General features: G+C 34.3%; 3 protein-coding genes across 4 annotated transcripts; 2 read left to right on the top strand and 1 right to left on the bottom strand.

Moving 5' to 3' along the window:
- The first annotated feature begins 8953 nt into the window (after positions 1 to 8953).
- LOC144552669 (uncharacterized) lies at positions 8954 to 12083 on the top strand. Its single transcript, XM_078300657.1, has 6 exons — positions 8954 to 9330; positions 9814 to 9892; positions 10047 to 10219; positions 10724 to 10751; positions 10840 to 10948; positions 11583 to 12083. Exons 1-6 carry the CDS (start codon positions 9025 to 9027, stop codon positions 11662 to 11664), a joined length of 777 nt encoding a protein of 258 aa, XP_078156783.1. The 5' UTR covers positions 8954 to 9024; the 3' UTR covers positions 11665 to 12083.
- A 1323-nt stretch (positions 12084 to 13406) lies between these two features.
- LOC144552753 (protein CURVATURE THYLAKOID 1A, chloroplastic-like) lies at positions 13407 to 17412 on the bottom strand. Of its 2 annotated transcripts, none has more exons than XM_078300749.1 (5): positions 17240 to 17412; positions 16923 to 17116; positions 14629 to 14733; positions 14465 to 14536; positions 13407 to 13754 (listed from the first exon to the last, which is right to left on the bottom strand). In XM_078300749.1, exons 1-5 carry the CDS (start codon positions 17334 to 17336, stop codon positions 13683 to 13685), a joined length of 540 nt encoding a protein of 179 aa, XP_078156875.1. In that variant the 5' UTR covers positions 17337 to 17412; the 3' UTR covers positions 13407 to 13682. The 2 variants fall into 2 exon arrangements, with proteins under 2 accessions (XP_078156875.1, XP_078156876.1); XM_078300750.1 differs by having other exon boundaries at positions 16938 to 17116.
- Positions 17413 to 18820: 1408 nt separating this feature from the next.
- Positions 18821 to 19752, top strand: LOC144552436 (uncharacterized). Its single transcript, XM_078300426.1, has 3 exons — positions 18821 to 18888; positions 19227 to 19371; positions 19483 to 19752. The coding sequence occupies exons 1-3, from the start codon at positions 18826 to 18828 to the stop codon at positions 19653 to 19655; spliced, it is 381 nt and encodes a 126-aa protein (XP_078156552.1). The 5' UTR covers positions 18821 to 18825; the 3' UTR covers positions 19656 to 19752.
- The last annotated feature ends 4391 nt before the right edge of the window (positions 19753 to 24143 follow it).

Genomic DNA, 24143 nt, shown 5'->3' with positions numbered 1-24143 from the left:
GCTCAAATGCAAAAGTTCGGTTAGGGTTTCTGATTTGGGAAAAACACGAAGAAGTTAAATATGTTAATCTTCCTTTCTATTCCATTACATTAATTCCCTTCTATTTGTTATCTCACATTCCTTTCTCTACTCTCCATCCAAACAGGATGTAAATTAAGTTATAAACCCCAGTAGCTGCCTGTTAATTTCAGACCGAAGACGGAAAAACAATGAGAGACAAAAAGATACGGTTTGATTTAATTAAAATCGTGTGACAACTATCATTGGTTATGAAAAATAGTTTTAAGAAAATTCTTAAAAATAATTGTCCTTTTTTTAAAAAAGAAAAAGAAAAAAAGGAGTTTGCACTTGTCCTACTACTACTAGTCTACTACTAACAAAATCCAGTATGGTTGGATAGTAAATTGCCTAGAGTTTTCTGGGATGACGCCAGCTGACGGCAGCTCAAAAGAAGAGGATCCTTCATCTCGCATCGGACGACACAGACTAAAGGTGCTACTGTTCATCGCTGAAGTCAAGTGACATTCAAAATCAAGATAGTATAATATGATCGGCCATTTTTATTAATATCCCTAAAAAAAAGAAAATTTTAAAAATAACCCTGTGTACCATTTTTTTTTATTTCTGCCCCGACCGCCTGGGCTTCGGGCGACCCAAAATACCCTGTGAGGCGCTAGTCTCTGGGGCGCCCCATGTGGATTTTTTTTTTTTTTTTTTGAGAAATCTTAGTATTTTGATTTCAATAATTTTGTAAAAAAAAGTTTAGGATTTAGGGTTTATGTATATGTGTGTATGTCAAAAAATAAAATATTATGTGTATGTGTATGCCACATACACACATACACATATACATACACATACACACATACACATACACATACACATACACATATACATATATAGTTCTAAAAATAGTTTAACATAGTTCAACAATAAAAAGTTCAACAGTACAATCAAAAGCGCAATTAAAGTTCATAACATAGTTCAAATCAAATAAATCAATTCGCATAAGCAAAATAGCAAGTTTATCTGCCACCACGTCTGAATAAACCTAACAAACGACTAGTTCTTCTGGTACCAGTGGCAGGTGCGGCATTACTTGTAGAGGCTTGGCTACTAGATGATTGGCTTACAGAAGGAGGGGGTTGTGTTCTACCGGTTGCTTCAGCAACAACTCTGGCATTTTCTCTTTCGTTGTGTTCATTTATTGCATCTGAATATAACAATGCAATTCATTTAGTAATATAATTAAAGCATAAATAAACTTTGAACAATTCTACGTACCTGTCCTGCGCCTGTCGGAAACAGAACGGCGAGCCCGATTTCCCGACGGTCGCCTACCACCCATCTCGTCCATGGTCATTACAATACGCTTGTGTCTCCTCCTGCCCTTTCTTATCCATCCTTCTGAAGGGAGTATTCTATCACCGATATATGCAGGCCACTCATGCTGATCGGGATAAGAATGGAAAGATCCACCCCAAGTGGAAGCAAGGTAATCGGTACGGTACATGTCAGCAACATAGTGATCCTCACAGTAGTTCCTCACTCGGCATACCGCCATCACGTGACTGCAGGGTATGTGACTTAGCTGGGGTCCTTGGCATGTATAGGTTACCGCCCTGGCATCTCCGAATTTAACCACGTACTTGCAAGCCCTCTTGACAAACGTCATAGTGCCGTCTGGTTTACGGCTGGTAGGAATGTACTCATTTGGATTTTGCACTTCGAATTCTGTTCCATCATTACCCATCGGGATCACGGTCATAGTTGCACCTTTGTCCCTGTGTCGTCTTAGTTTCTCCTCCGCCCTTGTTGAAAATGACTGGTTCATCCTTATTAATTTTGCGGCCTTAGCACGCCGTTCCTGAAACCAGGCATTTAACTTGTAGAATGTGTCCTCTATAACTGCAGCCACAGGCAACATCCGGCTCTGCTTGAATACTGCATTCAGCGACTCGGACCCGTTGGTGGTCATAATTCCCCAACGCCAACCTCCATCACGGGATTGATATATTTTCTCGTATGCTGGATCTTCGTTGACATCTCGGGGATTATTTTTGCCCACCTTCATTAAGTAGAGATTTGTCTTTGCCTTGTGGTACCCCTGGTTGTCATAAGGGGATTGCTAGTGATATCCCTGGTTGTCATAAGGGGATTGCTGGTGGTACTCCTGGTGGTCATAAGGGGAGTGCTGGTGGTACCCTTGGTTGTCGTAAGGGGAGTGCTGATGGTACCCCTGGTTGTCATAAGAGAAGTGCTGGTGGTACACCTGGTTGTTATAACCCAAATTGTCATAACCTGAAGGTCCAGCCCCAGCCGAACTTGAAGGTCCAGCCCTCGTTCGGGGAACCTTCTTCGAATATATGTCCATTACCGGGACCTCACAAGCCACAAATTGAGTATACACAACTCTCCACAAATTGGCATATGTTATTGGAAACTTAACAAAGTAAGGTCTACCCCCCCCCCACATGAGTTGTCAATCCGTGTAGCCAATTCTATTTCATACCTGTTGGGGTTTACAGCTGTCTTTTCGTATATTAGCTGCTTCAGTTCCTCAAATGTGGTATTTTCATTAATCTCGAAGCCAAATGCGACATCTTTCGTGTAATGCACGCCATCTTCACCCCTTTCTAGCTTGCCGCCGACATACAGTGCAACTAACATCTCTTCTTTAACAAACTACATTAAAAAAAAAAATTACAAGTATTACATGACATAATAATGGGTACAGTAATAAATGACTAATTGAAAAATAATTAAAAAAAAGTTAAAACAAATTACAATTTGCTACAGTAGGTGTACAGCAATTGCTACAGTAAATGTACGGTACGCTACAGTACGTGCAACAGTTAATTGCTACAGTACTTGCAACAGTAAATTAAATTAGCTACAGTAATGGCTAATTATTATAATTAAAAAAAATACCTGTTCAGAAATCAGCTCCTCGCTAGTCGTAAGAAGTTCTCAAATCGCGTTGGCAGAGGCAGTATAAATGAGTTAAACATGTGGGGCGCCTGTGGGGGTGGCGCCTCACAGGCCTAGTGGAGCGCCCCAGGGGCTGGCGCCTCACTAGAGGCATGGGCCGCCCTTAAGGCCGGCGCCTCACAGGGTATTTTGGGCCGCCCGAAGCCCAGGCGGTCGGGGCAGAAATAAAAAAAAATGGTACACAGGGTTATTTTTAAAATTTTCTTTTTTTTAGGGATATTAATAAAAATGGCCGTAATATGATAGATTGAATGTTTCAAATATTTTTAATGTACACCGAAGATTTGTTTCCTTTTAATGCTAGTACATCTAATAAATGGTTGGGAGTGATATTGACAAAACAAATAAAGCTTTTAGATAGTTTTTTCTAAGCCTTCATCATTCACAGGATATGACAGGAAAAAACTATTTCTTTTCAGAACCGAATGGATATGGTAGTCTCTCTATAATTTTATGCTTTCCAACAGTAACCCAAATTGTATTTATTTGCCAATAGTTATTTTGTGTTTGTTAATATCAACCAATAAATTGTTTAATTATCTGTCATCAAAATGTATTTGTTTTCAGAAGTTAATTTGTTAATTACATATCATGGTCCATGTAGACCCACTATACTATTACGATGAAAATGCTGTGTGAAAATAATTTGTTCTTTTTTTAATTTTATTTTGTCGACTATTATTATGGTTGAAAATTTATATGTTTGGATGAAATGAGAATAGCTAGAATAGAGGACTATTTTAGAATAGGGGCTATTCAGAATAGTAATGTGCATCTAAACAACATTTTTGCTATTCGGAATAGTTAGAATAGCTGCTATTCTCTATTCCTTGTAAATGTTGGAATAGCTACTATTTGAAAGTGTGAAAAGAGAGAAAAAAATGCTTCATTCTTGGATTTTCACTAACATAGTCTCGAAATTATAAAATTGACACCACTTTTGTTATCTCCACGTCATGACAATTCATTTGAGACCCCGCTTGCCTATTTTTTCTTTTAATTAGCACTTTTTTAACACTATTCTTTATCGGTTACGGCTATTCACTATTTCAAATTTACAATTAAAATAACATTTTTACTATTCCGAATAGGACCACTTTTATACTAACCTGAAAATCGTTATTTATTTTCTATTCTCATTTAATATTCTTAAATTTCACTTATCCTAGTTATTATAACTTGATGTGATTTTGGTAGCTTAACAATTTAATCCCTAATTCCAATACAATTCGGTCACAAGCGTATGACCTTATCGCTTAGTAATTTGGGTATCGAATCACAAGGAGGTGTTTTAAGTACTGGCTTACCGATTTTCAGTAATCTAGACAAGCAAATATTGAGTGGTTTTCTTTTAAACTAAATTATAAAAATGCTGGATGAATTAACTAAATGCAGAATGAATTATAAACTAGTGCAGACTAAATTCCAGAACCTCAGCCTGAATTCCAGACAGAATGCAGATTGAATTATCTGAATGCGACTTGAATTAACAGAATGCAGAATGAATTCCAGAAACATAAAATGATGAGAAATACCAGAGGGAATGGATATCTAGGGTTATGGTTTCACTATGATACTTTTAATTATGTATTTCTAATTATTTTTATAATATTTGAGTTGCAATTATTGAGGGGGTGTTATCCTAAGGTAGATGTTTATCCACTTTCGTGGCTTCGCACCGTATCTAGATTAAATAGGTCTCCTACGTTCGTGGCTTACCAGTTTTAATCTAAACCCATTAAGCTATTTGATAACCCGTGTGTTTCCCCAAAAGCCTTTTGGACTACTTTCATAGCTCCGAGTACTTAAGTTTGTTTATGTTGTTCTAGCAATTCAATTTCTCCTTTCGGTCCATCACCAAATTTACCTAATATCATTTGCATAATTATCCCTATTTTAAAAAGTACTTCTAATATAAATTTCTCCTTTCGGTCTCAATTTATTATTAGCGGATCCCTTAATAAAATAAGAAATAACTAAACAAACCAAGCAAGCATTCATAAACAAATCAATATCACAACCACAAATAAAATTCAAACAATTAAATTAACATAACAAAAGTATCAAGTTACTCCCATATCCCTAGATAAAATGTTTAGCCAAGCATACTTTTAACACAAGCACAAATCATATTTGATTCCATTAAAATTAGAAAAATAAAAAGAGAAAAATAAGAGCTCCCTTAATCCAGTGCAGTTCTCTCTTCCTTCGATTTGCCTCTGACTCCAATTAGCAAAATGAATTGTTCTTCCCCCTGGTTCCTCTGGCCGAGTCCCCAAAAATTACCAGCAACGAAAATTAAAAATAAAAATGCTAAAATGATGATGCCTTCTAATTTCTCCAAAGCCGAATATATCCTGTCTCCAAATAAATCTTTGGTAAGAAAATCAATTGCGCCAATCCAATTGCCTTAATTTGCCATAAGAGGTAAATGCGCCCATCTGCCATATCTCGGCCACCAATCAAAAATGCCTTAATTGAATTAATTAGTAAGAATTGATGCGGCAGCCGAATATGAAATGCATTAGTTGGCAGCGAAATCATAGATCCATTTGTTTCTTCATTCGGCTTGATATTCGTGATCTTCTGTGCACATGTAGATCGCGCAATTTCGTGCTCCAATTCTGTAATAATTAACAACTTGCGCAGTACCTTGTGTCTCGACTAAGATTAATTAAAACTGAACGAAATGATAAATAAAATGCAATAAAACATGGTAATTAGGATAAATTTTGGGCTCAACCGTGTGTCAAATAATGCGTCAAATTATGGTTCATCATAACTTCCATCCAAACGTACGTTTAAGGTTCGGCTTCATTAGCACACAAGATCAATGACAGAACAATTTCTAAATTGCACGAAAATTTCAATCTGAATTATATCTAATACAATACATTTTTTTTTTTAGTTTCATGATTGTTTTGTCAGTTATCATGTTTGTCATCAAGAGAAGGATTTTTAAATGTCTTTATTTTTTGTATCTCCATCATTCCTTCATTTTTTTAATTTACTAATAATAATTTTTTTTTTAATTTGTATGTCAAAATAAAATTATTATGTGCGATCAATATTTTTATCTTTACATGCGTATAAAAATGATCACTTTCGATTTTGGTTGTATATAAATAAATAAGTTCATAAATCAATATTCATAATTTATTTACATCGGTGTATTTTTACAAGCTCTTGATACTAATCAAAATGTCATGATTTTTACGTGTATATAGCGAGAATGATATAGATTATATCTAACGGATTTATTTTTATATTTAATTTTTAAATTTTAAATTGTTGTAGTTCTAAAAATAAAAGAATAATAGAGACACAAAAAATGAAGGCTTGAACCTCCTCTCTTGCAAATATATTTTATTTATATATATTCCTTCATTTAAGGGTTCGGCTTCATTAGCACACAAGATCAATGAAACAATTTCTAAATTGCACGAAAATTTCAATCTAAATTATATCTAATACAAGTACAATTTTTTTTTCTTTTTTAGTTTCATAATTGTTTTGTCAGTTATCGTGTTGTCATAAAGAGGGGTTTTTAAATGTCTTTATTTTTTTTTATTTTCACCATGTCTTTTAATTTTCTAGTAATAAAATTTTAAAATTTATATGTTAAAATAAAACTATTAAATGCGATCAATATTTTTATCTCTACATGCGCATAAAATTTATCACTTTCGATTTTGGTTATATATAAATAAATAAATTCAAAAATCAACATTATTCATATCGGTGTGTTTTTGCAAGCTCTTGATACTAATCAAAACAAATTAAAATGTCATGATTTTTACATGTGTATAGATAAAATGATATAGATCATATATAATATAACGGATTTATTTTCACATTTAATTTTTAAATTTTAAGTTGCTGTAGTTCTAAAAATAAAAGCATAATAGAGACACCAAAAAATGAAGCCATTTGAACCTCCTCTCTTGCAAATATATTTTATTTATATATATTCCTTGATTTATTGCCTAACCAGTGTTGTCTAAACTAATGTAAAGTTGGATTAATTGTTCCTTGGGCCTCACTTCAAAATTCTTTCAATCCTCTAATTTTCAGATACAAATCGTATATACATCGCTAAACAAACTTAAAATCTGTACAGATTCACAAAATTCTTCTGGAAACTTGTCTAAAATTTATCAATCAATTTTGTTTTGATTATATTTTATTCCCTCTTCTCTTTTCATTTTTAAAATACCGCACCTTTCATTGAGGAAAAAAAAAATGAAAATTGGGATGTTTCAATTTTCAGCCCATGACATTTGCAATTTGGGCTAACAAAAATTTACCTAAAAGCACAATTGTAGCAGGCTCTTTAAAACAATCAAGTTTGGTTACTACTTTGAACTTCTTTAGCTTTTTCATCTGTGTTGAAAAAAACATGTACTGGAGAAATTTATCAAAGGTTTTGTCCTCGCCTACGGGCTTTAAACCAAAAAAAAATAAAAAATAAAAAGGTTTTGTCCCCATGGCCACGTGTTCAAGTTCTAGTTGAGATGTGCAAAATTTTTTTTGAGGAAAGTTGAGACTTGCAATTGCAAGCAAGCAACGTTTCCTTGACAAACCCTTTCTCCAGTTAGTTACAACTGGAGAGATCTGTGTTTATGAATTATCTATGCTTTTTTTCTTTCTTTTGTTTTCATTTATGGTTCTCTAACACTGTGCTTATATTATAAGTAGTTTTTTTTTTTTTTTTTAACAGAAGCCCAGCATAATTGTATAGTGCAAAATAAGCATATGAATTGCCTCTATTTGTTACTTACCATCGATACTGTAATGTATGTTATTATTTACTGATATTACTAGTAATATTATTTATGGCATACGCGTTGGTTTCTTAGATTTAATCAGAGTAACAAACATATTCAAGTTTACAAAAGTAATATAAAAATTAATATATATTAATTAAAGATGTAAAATGCACTTAATAAAAAAATAATTTCGCCTAGCGTTGTGTAGTTCAGCTGACTAAGGATTATATTTTCCTACAAGAGAATCTAGAATTGAATCATGCAGGACACAGAAATAGAGAATGTATATTGTGAGTGTTGTACGTCTATGGGCTTTGATAAAAAAAATAAACAAATAATTCCTAAAAGCTTTCGTATTATTTGTCATTATGACTTACTACAATAATAATAGTGATTTATAATTTGTTTCATACCAAGTGATCAAATAAAGAGAATAATTCATATTTCCTTCCTTGACCCGTTTGTTTTAATTTGAATATTTAGTAATGCATACTGCCATGTACTTGTTCTACTTGTAACAATTTATTTCTTTATTGCATAATATTTTTATAATAAAATAAGCATAGGAAAATGATTTTGATTGAGTCATTCAGAATTTTCAATTTTTTTATAATCTAGAAAATAATTTCCATCAAATTTTCAATTTATTATCTTGTACTATATTTATCATGATAAATTCAGAAATTTTATTTATATCTTTGTCCAATAAAACATAGCATTGTCCTATATACCCAAAAGTATAATATTTACCTGCCAGTTACAATTTGACTTTATTATATGAAAAAAAAAACCCCCCCTCCTATTTCATGACAGAATGGAGATGATTGTACAACACCAATCAATTAGTCTTAAACAAGCAGATTCTCCCTCAATACGTTTTTATCTTATTATAAGCCAAACATATTTAAATAATCCAAGCCTTTATCACAGGACAATTTAACCCAAACACAAAATAAGAAGAAAAAGTAAACGACCTTTTCTAAATTTCACCCCATTCTTCCCTAAATTACCTCAAATGTTGAGCTTGTATTCTGACCGTCCCATCAGAATTCAGAACAATCCGGTGGGAGGTAGAAATGCCAGGGGCCTTTCATATTCGTGCCAAAACTGATCTGACGGTTCAGATTCAAATTCAAAATTTGGGTTACCATAGGGATCGGGATTTTTATATATCTCACCTCTTCTCTGGCTTTCTTCCTATATAATGTTTTAATCATTGCACTCCACCTCTTCAGCCTTTCCCTCCTAGGGTTAGGGTTTCACCATGGCTTCCTCCTCGGCTTCATCCACTCGGCCACAGCCAAGTGGATCGGTTTCCTCCTCCTGCGCCGCGGCGGAGGCGTCGTTGTCGTCGTTGGTTGAGGCGGACCTGCAGGAAGATCGCCGGAAAGCTGTCCAGAAAGTCCTTCAACAGTGCTTGAGAGCGCTCGAAGTGCTTGGAGAAGAATCCGATTCGAAATCAGATTCAGCCACCGAGGAAGCGTCAACTCTGATAGAGGAAGAAGAGATGGAGGAGGCGGGAGAATTGTCTAATCGATCACCAACAGATACTGGTTACGAGACCGATGAGGTAAGATTTGTCCGATTAGAGATGTTTTCATTCTTTTGATTCCGTAATTTCTGCTCTTTAAGGCCCATATTTTTCCAAATTAAACGATTCAGTGAACTTTTTGGTAAAATAGTAGTTAGAACTCAATTAATAGATATTATAAATTTGAAGAAGTGAAGGACATGATGCAGTATTTAGAGGTTCAGATCTAACAAAACTTGTGGTTCTAGATACTACAGGAGAACTTCTTGGAAATAGTAATTACAGAACTACAGAATATGTTGCACTCTTTAGGGATCAGAATGAATAATTGGTTTAGTGATAGTTTACTTGTGACTTTGACTATATCATCTTTATATATTCTGAATCTTACACAATTTTATGGTGGCAGACTAAAACTATATTTTAATTTTGAAAATTTTACTGTTGCCCAGGTTTCAGCTTGTTTTTTATTTTGTTATTGGGGAACCAATTAAATTGTGTAACTTTGTCTATACTATTCAGATAAGGGATCTCCTGAAATCAAGGGTTGAATCACCTGATTTCCTAGACAAAATTGGCAGCTTATACCAGGTCAATCCAGGTAACTTTCTTAAATCTGAAACAAGTTTTTGCTATTTGTCCCCCCATATTTGTAATTAAACAATTATGTTCTGAACTATCTGAAACAAGTTTTTCTATTTGTTCCCACATATCTGTAATTATACAATTATGTTCTGAACCTTATGTGTTCTTAGATGAGGCTGCATCATGGTCAATTATTAATAAAGCAGAGGCATGGGAAGTGAAAAATTTCTGTGGCGATGGTGAATCAGACCAAGATGGTTTTGTTCTTGTGAAACAAGAGGATATAGTAGAAGGAATTGCATGTTTCATGGCAGCATACCTATTATCACTGAAGGAAACTAAGGTACTGTTCATTTGATACCAGTACTTGCAAGCTTATGCCATATGATGGTACAGTGCCAAAGCCTTAAAATTGACTTGCTATTGCCAAAGTCCAACATCTGAAAGAACAAACTACTGTATATATTTTTTATCATTATTTGACCATGTCCAGATTTGTTTGATTTTCAGTACATTTTAAACTGCACCTTTAGTTGTGATTGTGATGAATTGAAAAAGTATTTTACCAATCATCGACAGATACTTTACGCTAAAACGACTTTGTAAATAGAAGCTAAGATGATTGCATTGAAAAAAATTTTTACCAATCATCGTCCAAAAATAAAGCAAAATATAAACAAACGACCTGGACCCCAAATCAAGCTTCTTGAAAAGTACATATTAATCCAGTCCTATAGTTTCTCTATATATTAATCAGTGAGAAAGGATCCATTTCTGAAGAAATTGAGGTTACAAAGCAGACCATAATGATCTTCTTTTCTTAAAGTTGAAAATTTCATGTTTGCAGGATCTAACTCCTAATGAACTACAAAAAGGTGTTCTTTATCATTCCCTACTTCTTCTATAATTTCACCCTTGTTAACATAATCACACTAACAATATAGATTATTTATAAATTACCAGTTCTTAGCAAAACATTCGAGGTGAAAAAGAAGAAGAGTAGAATACGCAAGGCTTGGGATGGTGCTAATGTTGTTTACAATGTCGCATCGTGGAGTGCTACTGCTATTGGGTATGTTAAACATTAAAGTTCATTTATTCATTCTCTAAGCAAATTATTGTTAATTGCTTTGAAGGACAAGGGTAGAGAATTATCTTATAGTTACGGAAATACTGAGAATTAATAAAGGCCGAGTGATGCTTTATTTACTGAATAACATGGTTCAAATGCCTCTTGTCTTTCCTGCCTCATTTGTGCCTCACATCCTTATCTCCGTTATCAAAGTCAAACAGTTGATCCGAACCGCTCAACATGATCTTCATATTAAAATGTGCTTGGAGATAAAAAAAAAAAAAAAAATTTGGAATTTGTTTATCTTTTTTTATATAGGTACACGTTTTTCAGAATATTCTCACCATCCGAAAACAGTGATTTTTGCACCCATCTAAAAAATAGTAAAAAAATTCAAAAAAATTGTAAAATCTGGTCTCCAAACTCATTTTAATAAAGAGATCATGTTGAGCGTTTTGGATTGACTATTTGGACTTGTTTGGACTTTGAAAACAGAGAAGGATGTGAGGCATGAAAGACATTAGACATTTGAACCCTGCTCTTTACTGAATTGGTGAAATATCAGCAAATGATCTTTGAGACAAAAATGCTCTCTTTCTGATGTGATTTGCATATGTCTTGATGCAATTTACAGCATCTACCAGAACCCTGCATTAGTTGAAGCTGCAAGAACAGCCGTCTTCACATCGTGGCAAGTACTATCAAAGCTGCTGTAAATTTAAACTTGTGTGGGAACAAAGCCACAAAAGCAGCCTGCTAATTCATCGTAACAGGTGTTATCAAAGCTGCTGTGAACAGCTCTAGCGCGTCTTAAGTTAGGTTTGACGTGATTCTTTCTCGATTGATTATCATTTGATGTCTGTTTACACGGCTTAAACACTGATGTATCTCTTTCCATCTGTTGTATTCTATTCATGTGATTTGTATTTGTACTTCTCTTATCTTTCATTGCCGACACCCTTGTAACATAGCTGCCCGTGCTGTAATTTGTGATAGCAAAGCTGTAAATATTACATTCTTTTAGGATTTGTGTTATTTAGTTTATGTGCTAAATTTATGATATTTAGGTTAAGATTGGTGTTATTTATGCATGAAAGGTTGATACTTTTTGCTTGCACTTTTTCGATAGTTCTACTTCTACATGTTTCAGTTTGTCCCTTATTATTTAGGTTGATTGAAACAGAGAATGATTTGGTGGCTTGTTGAAAGAATAGTGAAGTTTAATATGCTGTTTTATAGAAAGCATAGTGAAGTTTAATATGTTGCTTTATAACTGGAATTATATATCAGACAACTTCATAAAAAAGAATGAGTTAACAATATTTTAATTTGACAAAATGAATTATTATAATACTATTTAAAAATAATTATTTAGCAATATTTATTTAAAAATAATACATCAGACTAGTTTAAACATTCGAATATGTTGGTTTCACTTACCCTCTTCTCAGACTTTTAGCAGCAAAGCAAGGGAAGGCTCAGCACTATATTAGGGGTTTTTGTTTTGACTTTCTTTGTAATAATGGATACTGAATCTAATGGGTGCTGTAATTTTCCTTTCGTATTAATACAATGCCTACGGGCTTTCAACCCAAAAAAAAAGAATCATTAAGAAATATCTTTACTGCAGGTGCCATTGCAGACGCTGTTAAATACTTTTATTCAATCTTCCTTCAAATATTCATGATCAGAGTAGAACTAGGGTGTTCTTAAGCTCACAAAGGTGTTTGGTGAGCTTAAACTCCAAAACCTATTAAATTAGCTTCAAACAATAAATCCAAACCGTTGAAACCAATTTACTTTACGAGTGATGAATTTACATCTAAAGTTTTTAAAATTTCAAATTAATTTTATATAAAGTCAAGTGGTCAAAAAGTGCTAAAAAAATGAATGCGCTAAAATTAATTTATAAACCTTCTAATTTTGACCGCTTACTTTATACTAAAATAATTCGAACACTTAAAATTTTTGTATGTAAATTCATCACTTGTGAAGTAGATGGATTTTAACGACTTAGTCATTTGAAACCGATATAATAGATTTTGGAGTTTAGCTCACCAAACACTTTGGTAAGCTTAAGAACACCCTAGTTTTACTCTTCATATCATATTCCTAAACAAGAATCTCATGAATAATTTACTCAAAAAAAGAATCTCGTGCATAAGATATACGATGATTCTAATTTAATTCAATTTGATAACACTATTTTTGTAGTATTTCTTTGACGACCCAAACACACCAAAGAAAACCGAAATATTCCAATAATTTCAACTTCCTTGCAACATCCAATAAAACATCAAAATATACTACCATGCAAGGTTTCACTTCAATCAAATGCCAAATGAATGCCATGGGAAAAATAGGTGAAGGTTCTGATTTAATCCAGTGCAACAGTAAGAGCTGAAACCACAAACAAGATACTTAAACTACGTCTAATACTTCAGAGACCAATATCAGATTTCCTACTGATCGCATGATCAAATTATTTAACTGTAAAAATAGAAACAGCTGAGCTTGACATATCCTAAGAAAAAAACTAGAAAAAAAAGGGAGGAGAAACTGTACCGGTAGTGCCATAAGATGTCTCACTTAAAACTAAAACAAAGATATCTAAGATTGAACCCTATGCTCAAAGGACTAAAGGCTAACTAACAATATGTGCTTCTAGCATCACTTGACATTTAAACCAATAAAACCATGCACAAAGATTACCAAGAGTTGTCAACTAACACAATCAATCATCGCTATCACCAAATATTTGGTTCTTGAGGTCATCAACTTTGGAAAACAGCTCATCCCTATTTTCCTACATAAAAAAAAAAAATACACTAGAAATTTTAAAAAGTAGCACAGATCTGGTAGGACAGTTAAATTTGCATGTTGTACTAAACACACTCCATTATTAGTAGAACAGAAATTTTCTGAAAAACAAAATTCAACTGGTGTTTGTTGAGACAGCATTGCTATGAAAAAGGGTACTGATATTGTCCCTTTCTGAATGCAAGTTTTTTTTATGGATTGCAACTTCAGTCAAATTTCATCAGCAGAGGATACCATAAGCAAACCAAAAATTTGGAGAATATTGGTTATTATTTCATAAATTTAAAGCATATTAAAATTTCAGAAGTGTTCACATGTTCCATTGGCTTTATCATGTGCGCAGAACCTCTAGGCATACTAATTACTATCCTCTCTTTTTTTTCTTTTTCTTTTTCTTTTTCTAAAAGAATGGAAGGAAATGAAGCTGTTTAAGATTTTAGCTTTAAGTGTTCTGGAACAACAAACTAAACCTAAACTTTCAAAACATTTGTTTAACAAATCAAACTCAGTAGCTCACTAGGGATATTCAGGAAATTGGTAAAGGAACTTGCTACCCAATTACTACCATAGAAAATACCTAAGATGGAAAGAGTGGCAACAACAAAATATTTCATTGTCAAAAAACTGCCCCAAAATGGTACCTAATCAAGCCTTATTTATATCTTAAGGATTATTATAATAGTTTAATTAAATCACCTTGAAGATTAAATAGCGAACACTGAACCAGACAGTGTAGCTGAGCCCAACTACTTCAAACAACTTTGGAACCTAGAAATCCAATTTCAAAAATTGAAACTTGATGAAGTATTTGGTGAAATTAATATGGAATGAACAAATATAGAAAGAGATTATTAACATACCAGAGGAATAGAATCAATCGCTGAAGTAATGGCTGAAGTTATCAATAAAGCTGCCAAAACACCAGACCCGTAAACAAGAACTTTATAAGTTGTCTCAGAATCCACCTGCATAAAATAGAATTAAAACTCATTATTGAACCAAAATATATATATCGTCATAGAACAGTAGTCTGATATCATTCTTGAATGATGCATTACTATGAAGATTATTATATAAGACATCCAGCTTGAAAATTTCAGCTGCTCAATAAAGCCTATGGTACGTGTTCGGCAGACTGGCTTTAGCCTCCTTTGTCTTCCTTAAGGCCTTAAGCGGGCCGAACAGGTGAGGCTTAGATGGGCTTAAGGCTTTCAGCTTTAGGTTCCTTAGAACAGAAAATTAAGCTGGCTTTCCTCTCTCCTTGAGAAATTCACTTTCTCAGCGCCTCCTTAGCGCCCAGCTTAAACCCTCTGTTCATTTATTTATATTTTCTGTCACCTCTCTCCCACTCCAACCTACACACTTCCCTAGAGTCATGTGCCGAACAGTCATTCCTGAACACAGCTTAAATTGTTAAGCTGCAGTGCTCTAAGCCGCTCTGCCGAACACACCCATGATGATTACACTGAGGCTATTAACTAAAATTTGATTAAAGATGTAGGCAAAAATGATGAACAATTGGGGATTTTGGCAGAATAGACACGATTGTGACACGTTCAGAGGGAAAAAAAATTTCAAATGATGACATGTTGTGTGCTAGCTCTAAAAGCAAGAGATCACAATGAAAATTTACTAAAATAACTTGTTTTGAGAAAAATGTATATGGCCTTCTACCAAAAAGACAACAGCAAAAATGCAGTGAGAAGAAAGTAACCGATACACGTCGGGACGAGAGATGTAGTCAAATGCTGGCTACAAAAGAGCAAGAAAAAATGGGGTTGAAGGGGACCGATATGACAAAGCATATGCAGAAAGATCAAGATGCTATGGTCTGAAATACTGGTATATAGATACCAGAGCAAAAACTACATAGGAGGATTGCAACTCTCAACTTACAAAAAAAGGATCAACACACTCAACCAGTACATGAGCACTGAAGGACATAGAGTATTCATCAGCAAAGAGAAAATGTGCAGATATAAAAAAGAATAATAATACGAGATGAATAGACATCTATCGTTCAGAAAAATGTAGCGTGACATATGATAAGTGGGTGTACTAGAGCAAGCAAAATATATATATATATATATATAGGGTCCAGCTAATTTGCTGCCGGCAGCATTTTAGCCGGAGGTGCTGCCACTGTTTTTTTTATTTTTTGATGTTCAAATGACAAATCTAAACCGTTAGATGTTTAATCTATATTATAATCTACTTGGAGACCAAATTTTACATTTTTTGGAATTTTTTTACTATTTATTAAGCTGGTTTGAAAACCGCTGATTTCAGTAAATTTCTGCACCGTAAAAAACAGCGACTTTCAAACTATCTTAATAAATAGTAAAAAAATTCCAAAAAATGTAAAATTTGGTCTCCAAGTAGATTTTAATATAGATTAAACATCTAACGGTTTGGATTTGTTGTTTGAACATCACATGTGCTAATATAGCCCCGGAAGCACCTCGGTCAAAGTGCTTCCGGTAGCAAATTAGCCACACTCTATATATATATATATATATTTTAAAAAAGACATTGATTGTAGTGAATACAAGGGTATTTATAAAAATTAGAATGATAGTGTACAAAGGTTACAGTATAGGATGAAAAAAATTGTGTTAGGATGGGTGTGGCTAGTAGATTAGGGATTGTTGCGAGGTGTAAATTTGGATTTCAATTATATATAAAAAAAACCTGGGGGTACATAGTGAAAAAAAGAAGGAAATATGTTATCATAGAAGATAGCAAAAGGGGACAATGATTCATGAACAAGAGCCTACTTAGGCTATAATAACAACTTGTTCATTTATTTGCCAACTAATTATGTATACATTATTAGGCCGCTAAGGGTGTTATGAAGTAGTTACCTATTTGCTATTTTGTTAGAAACAAGCAAGTTGATTTGGTTATACAGGGTATATAAGCAAGACTTCAAGATTGTAACTCCAACATGATTAAAAAAAAAAAAATACTATGATCACAAATAATTTTTTTTTTTTCTTCAGGTTTAGGCTTGTAGTCAAAAGTAATCATTAAGGTACTCCATAAAGCATTTGGAGAACATTTTGAGGATTTCATTTTGAACATCAATCACCACAGTACATCAAATTAGAAATGCTGCTAATAGAAGCATAATTACTGAGACAAAAACACAAACAGGCGGTGAACAAACCTTAACCCTCAGGTCCTCAAGCAGATCAAGAGGATTCCAGAAATCACTCTTCTCTTCTCCTTCATCCAGCTCCCAATCTTCCTTTAAATCCTCTTTGGATTTCACCCCACGACTTAAAACCATCCCAACTCGATCCAGATCAAGCGATCTGCGCCATTTAGTAGAAGAATTTCTAAATCCTGAATCAATCAAAGAAAAACGAAAAGTCATCCCAAGCACACACACGCACGCATTCGCTCGCTCGCTCACTCACTCGTGCAGTGTTCAAAACTAAGTAACAACGATATGTTTACTGGAAGTACCTCGATTGTAGGTGATGACGCAATGACGGAAGATCGCCGGAGATCGGCGGTGGGGGATAGAAGAGAGCAAGGAACCCTCGAGACTGGAGAGCTCCATTTCCAGCTGGGTGACCTCTGTTGGAGACTGGAGAGGAGTTGTAATTTGGAGTTAGTTTTCGGCTTTCTGTGTCGACTGGGTCTGGGATTGAACTCGTGGAATGTATAGATTTCTAAAGAGAGTTTTATGGAGTATGGACACGTGAAATGCGTGATCCACGCCGCTACGCCGTGTCCATAGGAGGTGAAGGTCTTAGGGAACGAATAGAATTAATTAGGCTCAATAAGTTGGTCATGCCATTAATAATTTGGTCATGCCAGTGATTTGGAGAGCGATAGGACCTTGACCAGCTCTAATCCGTATCCGTCCAGATACCTGAGGTGCAATTTAAAAGAACGAACGGTTCAGATCAAACTTAATTCGATAGCTGCTGTGATTATAGGGGCTGCTTTAAGATTTGTGTCATGCTAAAAAAAACGGTCCTAATTTTCAGCTTGCACGTCAGGTATGATACGTATTCTGAAAATTGGAGACAGGAGAGGCGTCTTTTTAATTGGTTTTGGGCTTTTCGCTAAGGTTATTGGGGCCTGTGGATAAATTGCTAAACCGATCCCAACCCGAATCCTGACTCAATTATTTTTACATTCCGGATTTTTATATCTTTAACATCAATATTTCTGACTTGACATTTTTTTTTCTTAAATTGACTTATTAGGGTATGAAATTTGAAAGTATTCTTTTTTTTTTCTATTGTGGGGGGGACTTGCATATTCCATTTTCTGTTTTTTATTTTTGATATTTAACTATTTTCGTCTATTTCAAATTTGATGGTTTTTTAATTATGATATTTTTCACAATAAATTTTTGTTTGTGCTGTTTCATCTTTTTTATGTTGCTTGCATATATATGCTGGGAGGAGGGTCCAAATTTAAAAATATTGAATTTCAAAGCCACATTCTTCTATATATATGCTGGGAGGAGGGTCCAACGATTGATTATACGATGTCTGTCAAAGATAGGCTCAAGTTTTCTAATTTGAAATATTCATTTGTCAGTTTAATTTTTAAATATGCGATCTAACTAAAACAACAAACATAGCATATATAGACGCCGCAAACAATTTAATTTTATAAAACAATAATCAAGAACTTCATTTTAATGCTTTGCTATACTTTTTAATATTCCATGCAAAAATGGCACCGCATTTTAAGAAATGCAAAAGCAACCTTGATGTTTAGTTATGCAAAAGCAACCTTGATGCTTCTTCAACATATATCTATATGAGGAGGGTTAAAATACCTTAACACTTTTACCTCAAACGTATCTCACTATCTGAACCACACATCTAATTACAGATGGACCATCCAGATTATTTTCACGCTAGACCTTTCAACTTCTCAAATGACTCTGACTCTCCTCTCCAGTTGCTATCATTCGCTCCCCTCTTCTCCACTGAACGTAACTCGCCGCAAAGGAACTCGCTCTCCTCTCCGTTACGAATGTTTGCTCCTCCTCTTCCATGAATGAAACTTACTAGATCTTCCCAACTATGAACGTGGGTGGCTCCTCTCTCTACCTCTCTCCTAGCGAACCATTGAGTAATTTCTTGGAAGTGAGTGAATTTGTTAAATCACTAATTAACTATGGAATTGGTTTTCAAAATTGTCAAATCACTAAGGTCATGTTTGGCTGTGGAGTAACTTTAAACCGGAGTAAATTGCTTACTTCAAGTTAAATCGGAGTAACTTAATCATGTTTGGTGGAGTAAGCTAAACCACCTTTCTAGGTGGAGTAAGTTACACTGGTTTAATTCAAACCTTACTCCATCTTACTCCATCAATTTTACTCCTCGTTTGGCTTCTTAAATGTGAAATAAGGGGTTTACTCCACCTCTTACTCCACAACCAAACATGGCCTAATTGTTTATGGATGTTTTCGAATTTGATACAGAAGAAGTTTCGTACGGCTTGTGTAATTGATTTATGGCCGACTTCCACCGAGGAAATGTGGATGAATCCGAATACAAGTGTTGAATTGGGTAGAAGTGAGGTGAGGCGGTTCAGGCTCTCCATGAAAGTGAAGAAACTGAGCCTTGGTGAATAAACCAATTCTTCCTTAAAAAATTTTAAATCCTCGATTGCTAGAGCTGGTGTTGTTCTATTTGTCTCATCAGACAAGCACCTAATATTTGTTTATTTTTGTAAAGTCTTGGAAATCTCAATGTCCCAGATCAGTTGGAAGAGCCACCTTGTGTTCACTGTTGGAAGGAGAGTGAGTTTCATTCATGGCAGGAAAGAAGTGAACTTCGTTGATGGAGAGGAGAGCGAGTTCCTTCGCGTGCGAGTTTCGATCAGTGGAGAAGAGAGAAGCGAGCGATAGTAACTGGAGAGGAGAGACAAAGGCGTTTGAGAAGTTGAAAGGTTTGGAGTGGAAATAATCTGGAACGTCAATCTGAAATTAGATGTGTGATCCAAATAGTGGGATATTTTGGGGTAAAAGCGGTTGGGGCATTATAACCCTCCTCTATATATATATATATATAGATGTTGGTTGCTCTACTTACAAGTGCATATGAGGGTATATGCTTATAAGTCATTTTTTCGTTTTTAAAATTCAATAAGTCGATCTGAACAGTTAAATATGATCTCTATATTGAAATGTGCTTGGAGACCAAATTTTACAATTTTCTGATTTTTTTTTACTATTTATTAAGCAACTTTGAAAATCGCTAATCCAACAGAGGCTTAATAAAGCTGTAAAATCAGAAGCCACAGTTGGATCAGCGATCTTTTAAGGGGCTTAATAAATAGTAAAAAAATTCAGAAAAATGTAAAATTTGGTCTCCAAGCACATTTCAATATAGAGATCACATCTAACGGTTCAGATCGATTTGTTGGATTTTAAAAACGAAAAAAATTGACTTATAAGCATATACCCTCATATGCTCATGGAAGTAGAGTAGCCAACCTCTGTCTCTCAAAATTCTGTCTAAAAATAAACTCTTTCAGAATTCTGAGATGAGTTAGTTATCTTATGCCTTGGGGACCCATCCTTATATAGGTTTACACATCTGGCTGCGCGAGTGTAGGTGCACTGGGCCGCATTGGGTTGAGACGCGTCCAAATAACTGTTTTTCTTTTAGCTTTGAATTTTGTCTAAGTCCTGAGTGCGAGTGCTTGACCCGCACTGGAGCTCAGTGCGTCTGCACTATGCTCGTACTTTTTTCTGCATTGAACTTCAGATAATTGCCTAAGTCCTGAGTGCGGGTGTCTGACCCGCACTAGAGCTCAGTGCGTCTGCACTAGGCTCGGACTTTTTCCCTGTGTTGTTCTGAAGTTCTCAAAAATGGCTAAGTATTGAGTACGTCCGGACTCAGGGTTCTGAAAACAGTTTTCTGCATTTGCAAATATCAGAATCAGTCCATCAATAATTTAATCTTTGCCTAAATTGTTTCTACACATTTATGGAGTACATCCTATTGAATACATTAATTGTCTAATATCTTAAGTTCATATTTGATCACTTTAATTGTGACAACCATATATAACAGTAAATAATTCATAATTATATTACATATATGCTCAACGTTGGATTAAGACCCAACATAAATATGAGTTTTGTTTTGTATTAATGTACATCAACAGCACACAAAATAATCTCTAAGCAGCTTAGCTAGGCATCCACATTACTTCATATATCTTTATTGTTTTGTATTAACGTTGCAAATAGTTTCCTTTTTCATTCCCTCTTTATCAACGCATGATCACCGGATATGTCAGAATCAGAATCAGAGGCGGTTCGATGGACATCGGACAAATTTGATCTGGTTTGAATTGTTCAATTTGTGTAAACGGTTTAAAGTTCGTGCAGATTAAGTATGTATAAATCTTGATTCGGATCATACAGCTACTGAGCATCAATTCGAATTTAGTCAGATACTCATCGGAATACCTCCACTCTGGTCAGAAGCCGACTTAATCTTGTGACAGAATGAAATGCCAGCAAATACACGACTAGCTGACTTGGCCTTTTTCCCAACTCAGCATTCAAAAGCGGCACCACCATCGTCAAAAATTTCATCAGAAACTCACAACTAATAGATTGATAAAAAATTGCTATGGACCGAGCATATATAGACGGCATTAATTGTCCACTCATCAGCTGATCAATCAATCAGTCATTAATTATCTTATTTTTTTCAGTCAGATTATACTGCTAATCTTTTTCTTCAAATATCAATCGTTTTAGTGTAGGGCATGAATTATTTCTAAGTGTAGGTAGTGAAGAAAATTAGTCACTCTATCTCTGGCTCCGTCGTGACAAGGCATGTTACACATGTCAGTCACGTCGCTCACATATGCCGATCAATTACGTGTCTCTCATTGACCGAAAATAGCACATCGCAGCACGTCATGTAAACCGACCTTGTCACGTCATGTAACTAGTTTTTCCATCAAATTTTATTTATTTTGCAATTTTCATATTTTTTTGGGTACTTTTTCTGATTTTTTTTTAACTACATATGTACTTTTGTAGACTTTCTGAGGTGTTTTTTTTTAATTGGTTGAACAGTTAATAGTGGTTTGGACTGATATCAAGATTTCTCTTTATTCCTTGCATTTCTCTTCTCTCAATTAACATCATTTGCGCTCAGGTTGCAGTTAATCTATACCGTAATCTTAGTATATGACAAAATAAACCAAAATAGAAAATACTAGTTCTCTTCAACAAGGTGAATTTTAATACAGTTCATCAATAGGCAGGCTAATTATTTGTATAAATATTAATTTCATTCTTTTTAATTTCATAGTGAATTTCCAGGCTTGTGCATTTTGGGCCTCTATTAACAAGTTATTTTATGCATCAGAAGTCAAGCATCTATACCATATATACTGGATGTTTGAACTTGGTTATAAGAGAGAGAGAGAGAGAGAAAAGAGGCTGGGCCATGATTTACTTGGTATTTTTACTTAGACTATAAGTAACTGGGCTGAACAAACAAGAGTAAAGAAACGTGAATCATTTTAAAGCCGAGCTAAGCTACTAAATGAGATATTGTATTTTGAATTTCTTTGCCTATAGCAATGTGTTTTGAATGCTTTTGAGTTGTATTGCACAACAAGAACCTGAATGTACATGATCAAACAAAATGAAGATTTATTTTTTTTTTTGAGTTTTTTTTTCAACAAAATAATATTTTGATCAAATATTTCATATAAAAGTGTATTTAAAAAAAATGAAAGCAAGTAGGGCTATAGTCCGTCAAATGTTTCATGTAAGTACTTTTTATTGTCAATATGAACATTCAGGTTCTAAACAGCTAGTTATAGCTGAGCTATAGTATTTTTTTGGACTTTAAAAGTTATAGCACTATTAGTCGTTTTTGACACTATATATAGCAACACAATAGCTAGCTATAGTTGTTTTTTTTTAGCATTTCCGTGATAATGCGGTGATCGCTATTTAGAACCTTGAAACATTGAAATATTATTAAAACTTGATTCTAGATACGTTTTTTGAATCAACTTATAGAGAATGGTTGAATGTAGAACGATGAATGTATTTTACGTTTTAATTAATAAAAATTATACTTGACAGCTACTGTCAAGGATTTCAAAAAAAAAAAAAACTTATAGAGAATGGAACTCACCCTGAAAAAAAAAAAATGTGCTAAGAGAAAAGGATAAAGATAAATGGTCCATGGTGTTTCTCTGTTTACATCTGCATTAACATGTCATGAATTCTAATTGCTATTGAGCTGGACAAATCGTTTGTGCTTATTTGTAATTTCATACTCGCAATGATTTTTTTTGTTTCATGCTTGTGCATCCTGGGCCTGTGACGAAAAAATGAATTATGTGCACCCGTGAGTCTAGCTATTATACTAAATACCAGATTCTAATATAAACCTGTAAGTAAAAAAGATGAGATGCTGGGCCATGATTTACTTTGTAGATTTATATTGCTTGACAAAGTTACTGGGCTACTGAATGATAATATTTACATGGCTGTACATACACAAGCTGAATTTAGTCTAATTGAACAAAACTTGAACTCGACAAATGAATATAACAAGCCGAACTAAGTTGAGTCTGACATTCGCCGAACCAAGACAACTTGTTTGTGTTGTGAGCAATGCATATATTAAACATTTCGCGCATAGACCATTTACTGGTTGTTGCCTTTCTCTACGGCTTTACGCTATGTCCCGTAACTTTGTCACCTTCTCGGCTTCCAAGTGAAGGAGTCGCAAAATAATTATACCTTTTTCTTATAACTAAGAAACAAGTCGACCTAGCATGAGCAATATCAAAGCCACATTGAATCAAGGGTAGGTCTGTTTTTGAATTTTGAAAACTGGATGTAGGTCTATGTATAATACGACTATTGCTTGAAAAAAAAATTACCTACATAGGGGTGTCAATGGGTACGATACAAACAGGGTGGAAACATTTTCATACCCATATCTACTAAGAATAACCTTACTCGTACCCTTACCCATTAAGATTTGATTTTACCCTACCTTACCCTTAATTACCCGTTAAAATTATCGGGTAACAAAACGGTGTTCATCGGTTCGGTTCGTATAATTCGATTTTAAAAATAAAACCGAACCGAACCAAACCGAACCAAAGTTTTATTTTGGTTTGTTCGGTTCAAACCGAAATATATTTTTTTTTTATTTAAAGCAATTGATTTATAATAAACCGAATTATATTAAGAAATAAACTGAAGTATTTAAAACAATTAATTTAGAAATAAAATGGGCCAGTCCGGATCAAATTCATAATATATAAAAGTTCGGTCGGTTCGGTTATTTCAGTTTTGAAAATTTCAAACCGAACCAAAGTTATAATTCGGTTTTAA

The sequence above is a fragment of the Carex rostrata genome, chromosome 4, assembly GCF_964058835.1.
Source record: "Carex rostrata chromosome 4, lpCarRost1.2, whole genome shotgun sequence".
NCBI classification, from domain to species: Eukaryota; Viridiplantae; Streptophyta; class Magnoliopsida; order Poales; family Cyperaceae; genus Carex; species Carex rostrata.
Note: the sequence above shows the minus strand (reverse complement) of the source record. Positions and strands in the feature narration are given on the sequence as shown.